Source organism: Cupressus sempervirens, chromosome 2, assembly GCF_028749045.1.
Source record: "Cupressus sempervirens isolate cs-2001-9-10 chromosome 2, ASM2874904v1, whole genome shotgun sequence".
Classification (NCBI taxonomy): Eukaryota; Viridiplantae; Streptophyta; class Pinopsida; order Cupressales; family Cupressaceae; genus Cupressus; species Cupressus sempervirens.
The window spans coordinates 343,663,084-343,669,070 of NC_143119.1; the positions used below are offsets into that span (position 1 = coordinate 343,663,084).

The 5,987-nt window shown below is 41.0% G+C and overlaps 1 protein-coding gene across 1 annotated transcript; it reads left to right on the forward strand.

The window, feature by feature from the left end:
- The first annotated feature begins 2,169 nt into the window (after positions 1–2,169).
- LOC149572527 (uncharacterized) lies at positions 2,170–5,781 on the forward strand. Its single transcript, XM_089811607.1, has 2 exons — positions 2,170–2,478; positions 4,004–5,781. The coding sequence occupies exon 2, from the start codon at positions 4,096–4,098 to the stop codon at positions 5,377–5,379; it is 1,284 nt and encodes a 427-aa protein (XP_089667733.1). The 5' UTR covers positions 2,170–2,478; positions 4,004–4,095; the 3' UTR covers positions 5,380–5,781.
- The last annotated feature ends 206 nt before the right edge of the window (positions 5,782–5,987 follow it).

Sequence of the window (5,987 nt, forward strand, 5' to 3'; positions counted from 1 at the left end):
CATTCTTTCAATAATTGAAATTATATAATGCCTCCTACAATTATTGTCCATTATACAAAAATAGAGATATTGAAATATACCTATACTATCTAATCGTTTCTCATGAGAAAATAAAAATTAGCCATCATATATTAATTAATGAATTATATATGTTCTTAGCCGGATGTTAATTATGATTGAAGGGTGTTTGATTTTTGAATGATTCTGATAGACTCTATTTTCCGACCTAAATGCACGTAATCCTATAATATTAATCCGTTCTTTCGTACATGATTTTGATGCCAAAAATCTTCCAATTTGATTGACGGCTTCTATTAATAGTATACTCCCACACTGTACAAAAATAAAGATGCCGAAATGTTCCCATCACCAAAAAGAAAAATTTAACTATCCCATCGCCACATCTGTACGAATCACCGTATAGATGATCCCCCATTACCATGACAACTACATTTCCCTGTGTACAATCAGAAGGGTTTTCTAGGTATGTACTTTCAAAGCAATACCAGTGTACGTGAAAAACTTGTAAAAAGGCGTCAATTTGGAGATCACAATATCCTACGGTGGTATGCGAAAGTTTGATTCCAAAGACAAAGGTGGTATGCGGCCAGTAAATGGTTGTTGCAGGATTGAAGTAAAATTATTACTAGCACGGAGTCAAATTTAGTAAATCAAATCTCTATTCCAACTGCTATAAGTCATTATAAGAGTTGAGCTGTTTTATAAGAATATTCATCAATTTGTTTTCGTTGTTCATATTCTAAAATAAGATGATGTTCAATTTCTATGTCCTAATTGTGAGAAGTCCACTCTCTTTTCTCAAGTTTCTTGTGGCCCTTTCCAAGCCTCTTTTAGCATTTCCAATGTGTGCATGTTTCCACTTTCTTAGAATTGTAAAAAGTGCAAATTCTCTCTTCCCAAATCTCTTCTTACCTTTTCTAAGGTCTGGTTCCACATTCTAAGAATTGTAGTATGCAAACTCTTTCTTCCCAAACCTCTATGGCCTTTTCTAATGTTTGGTTCCACATTCTATGAATTTTAGGGTGCAAACTCTCTCTTCCCAAGCCTCTTTTGGCTTTTTCCAATGTTCCCAAGCCTCAAAGGCCTTTTCCATCGTCTGATTTCACATTCTAAGAATTGTAGGGTGCAAACTCTCTCTTCCCAAGCTTCTACTAGTCTTTTCCAATGTATGGTTCCACATTCTAAGAATTGTAGAGTACAAACTCTCTCTTCCCAATTCTCTACGGTCTTCACCAATATCTTGTTTCACGTTCTAAGACTTGTAGAATGTAAACTCTCTCTTTCCAAGCCTTTATGACCTTTTCCAATGTCTAAATCCACATTCTAAGCAAATTCTCTCTTCCCAAGCCTCTTGCAACCTTTCCCAATCCCTAATTCCATATTCATAAAATTATAAAAGGAAAAACTCTCTTTTCCCAAACCTCTCTTGGTCTTTTCCAATCAATTCATGAACAAAATTAAGAAAAAATAATTCTAAATTCATTATCCTAGATATTACTAATATAAGAAACACATTTCAAACGAAAAATTATAAAAGGAAAAACTCTCTTTTCCCAAACCTCTTTTGGTCTTTTCCAATCAATTCATGAACAAAATTAAGAAAAAATAATTCTAAATTCATTATCCTAGATATTACTAATATAAGAAACACATTTTGAAATGAGTATTCAAACAAAGTTAATAAGAATTATTTCTAAATTCATTAGATTACTCTTTTATTATTATTTATGAAACACAATCTGAAATGAGTATTGAAGAGAAGAGTGGAAAGGCGGTGGAAGTGGGGACTGGTAGGAAGTAGGGCCCGAGCCCCTCCGGTGGTCATGTTTCCCAGGGGAGAAATCGGCGAACACGTGATCATCGGTCAGTGCTAATCCCAATGTGACCGTTCCCCGAGCATTTGTCTGCTCCGGTGTGGGATGCGGTACAGTTATATTTTTTGTACGTGGACTCGATTTCGACAAAGTTTTGATTTGGGTGTTTCTTTAGTCGCATGCCTCCTTGCTGGTTACAACAACAAAAAAAAATCTCTCTTAATTTTCACCATAGTCCTTGTCAATTCCCATAGTCGAATCCTATTGTGCGCTTAAATGGGGTTAGTGCTTTTTAGGCCCAGATGTTGTGGGGTTAAATTTGACAAGCAGGAGGAGGACGAAGAAGAAGAGAGAAGAGGATGCGCGAAAGCATCAATATCGTCCTGTCCAAGCCCTTGGCAAGATCAAAGAACACGAATCTATTCGATTTCAGTACCGCCAGTTTTGCTTCTTTTATACACCACCTCCACCAGAGCTGCTAAGTGCGTCGACTCTAACACGGTCTGCAAGATTACCCCGCTGAAAAAAAGGCGGTGCACCCGAGCGGCGGTCGCGAGTTCGAGTCTCCACAAGTGCCATGGAGCCTCCAGAGAAGCGGGGAATAGATGATGGGCTCATGCATAAGCTGCCCACTTTCTCAGAGGTATCAGATGTACCTACTTCTTTTCTTTCCATTTCTTGTCCAGATTTGCATTTACAGACATTTCCTTGTCTTGGCATATCCCATATGAGCAGTTTCGTATTGTTCGCACATCAAGCAATGACTTTTATGGCTGGTTTTGTCTATTTTTAATGGCAAATTCGTGCCCAAGTTTTGTTTTTGATCGGTTGGGTAAGCTACTAAACATGGGATGGAGATTGGGTAGGCGTGGATTAGGGATTGGGTTTAAGGGTTCCAACTTTGAGTATGCAAGTGTTTCTGAATTAGCAGATTTCTGGTTCTAACTGAGTTTCTGGATAAGCTTGTGTGAGAAGATCATCTCTGCCTTATGTTTAAATTGATGTTAACTGTAGTTTTTTCATCGCCATGGGTTTAGATCATGTTATATCATATCTTATGAGGTTGGAACAAAGAGAACAGTACAGAAAGCGGGATCTTGATTTCATTGGGTGATCGGTACATAACCAGTCTGCTATTTATATTGCGCTCTTTGTTTCATTCCGATGATGATCATGTTCTGAAACAAAGATTCTGCTATTTATATTGCGCTCTTTGTTTCATTGTGATGATGATCATGCACTGAAACAAAGATTCTGATATGTATACTGTGCTCTTTGTTTCATTCTGTTGATGATCATGTACTAAAGCAAAGATTCTACAATCTATACTGCTGCACTATGTACACTGCGCCCTTTGTTTCATCTTTATGATGCATCATACTATTCATCTCATATTACTCATCTCTAAAACATTTTTGTTAAAACAACTTGTCTCAATTTAAGAGTTTAACTCTCATGTCTGTAAACTTTAGAAATGACACTGGATATTGTTGGAGGTGCCTAGCTTAAGAGTTCAAGTCTCATCTGTGTGGACTTTAGGAGTTATATTAGAGATTGTATGAATTCATATTGTCTATGTTTTGTATGAACTTGTATTGTATAAGTTTTGTGCTAAGTATTTCCAAATCTTTTGAAATAAGTGAATCAATGATTTGGATCAATACATAATGAAAAAGAGGACGAGTTAACACTAACTTGTGGACTCTAGAGAATACTCTAGAAATTGTATGAATTCATATTGTATATGCTTTGTACGTCTTCACAATGCAAATCTTTTAGAATAAACTTTATGTATTTTGAGAATCAATGTCTAGTAGTGTACCAACAATACATAATGAAAAAAGGAAGAGTTAACATCAACTCTTTAACTCTAGAGATTGTGTCAATTTAATTTGTGTATATTTTGTTTAAGTATTTCTTTTGATAATGTAAATGTTTCATCAGAACAAACTAAACTTTATATTTTGTGAATCAATCTTGAAAACCAGGAGGAAATAATCTTATCAGATTGTATTCAACAATTGATAACAGAAAGAATCAATGTTTCGAATCATACTCAACAATTGATAACTAAAAAGAATCAATGTTTTGAATCATACTCAACAATTATAACTAAAAAGAATCAATGTCTCGAGAGCTAACACCACCTGTGTGGGTCATGTGTGCAGGTAGTGGAGGAGCTGAAGGAGCTATCAAGCATAGGGATGCCAGTAACAGCAATGAACTTCGTGGTGTACCTAAGGGCCATGGTATCAGTCCTATGCATGGGGAGGCTGGGGAGCCTGGAGCTAGCAGGCGGGGCACTAGCAATCGGGTTCACAAACATAACAGGCTACTCAGTCCTCTTCGGCCTAGCCTCGGGAATGGACCCAGTCTGCGGGCAAGCATACGGCTCAAAGAACTGGTCACTAATAGGCCTATCACTACACAGAACAATCCTGATGCTAATATCAGCCTCAGTGCCAATAAGCCTCCTGTGGATAAACCTCAAGACCATCATGCTGACCCTTCGGCAGAACCCAAGGATCACGGAGGTGGCGAGCGTGTACTGCTTCTTCGCAGTACCGGATCTGATAGCAAACAGCATCCTGCAACCCTTGAGGGTGTACCTCCGCTCGCAGGGGATAACACGGCCCATGATGTGGTCCTCTTTTCTCGCGGTCGTCTTCCACGTACCGCTAACCGTACTCCTCGTATTCGTCTTCGACATGGGCGTGCCGGGTGTCGCAATAGCCACCTGGTGTACCAATTTCAACATGGTGCTCTTCCTGGTGGCGTATTTGCTCTACACGGGCGTTCACAAACGGACCTACGTACAATGGTCGGTCGAATGCTTAAGAGAATGGTGCCCTTTGCTCAGACTCGCACTCCCGAGCTGCTTCGCGGTGTGTCTGGAATGGTGGTGGTACGAGATCATGACCCTCCTGGCCGGTTACCTCCGCGACCCAGAAGTCACCGTCGCGACCGCCGCCATTGTAATCCAGACGACCTCCTTGATGTACACGGTTCCCATGGCGCTCGGCTCCTCCGTTTCGACCCGGGTCGGAAACGAGCTGGGCGCGAGCAAGCCGTCGAGAGCCAAACTGGCGACCTTCGTCGCGCTGGGCTGCGCCGTCTTCATAGCGATGGTAAGCGTGACGTGGACAACGTTTCTGAGATATCTGTGGGGCCGCGTGTTTACCAAGGACGCCGGAGTTTTGGCGCTCACCGGCTCCGTTCTCCCAATCATCGGACTCTGCGAGCTCGGGAACTGCCCTCAGACCACCGGATGCGGCGTTCTCCGGGGAAGCGCCCGCCCGGCGATCGGGGCGAGGATCAATCTCTGGTCGTTTTACCTCGTCGGAATGCCCGTGGCGATCGTGCTGGCGTTCTCTTTCGAACTGGGGCTGCTGGGGCTGTGTTACGGGCTCCTCGCCGCTCAGATTTCGTGCGCCCTGTCGATTCTGTTTGTCGTGCTGAGAACAGACTGGGTGTCGGAAGTGTGCAAGGCGAGGGAGCTCACTGGCGGGAAGAGCTGCGAGAAGAAGCAGGTGAATGTTGTTGAGCTCAGCGTGAGCTCCTCCTCGGATGATGAGGAACTCGGGCTTCTGACCGGCGAGGGAGAGTCCATTAAGGAGTTGCAACAGACTGCAGACGGTCATGTGTAAACGTCATAATTCGTTCTTTTGTCCTCTCGTTCGGTGTGTTCCCGATCCCGATTGGGCGCCCCTCGCAGCAAAGGGGCGTGCGTTCAGATATTGTTTCTTCGTCGTCGTCAGAAGCCCGTCATCAGGACACAGAAATATCTGTATAATTGCTCTCTCGAAACACACCAATTCTTGTCTTGGGTGCCTGAGAACAACAGGATGTCCTTAATAATGTAGCTGATCAGGGGTTTATATCGTCAATCATATTTAGTCATTCATAGATTTGTAAACTAGCATATATCAATCTTATTATTCATCTATATTGATTGTGTTGGAGAGATATAAAGTGTAGTGCTATTTTATTTTATTAATCACTGAAACATACAATTGCATAGATATCGTAAAATCAATTATATGATATATATTGTTTGCAAGATATTTTTTATATGAATTGTATTTGTTTTTATATCATTGATTATAGTTATAGTGAATTGTAACAAAAGAATCAATCTTAGAATTCATCTAT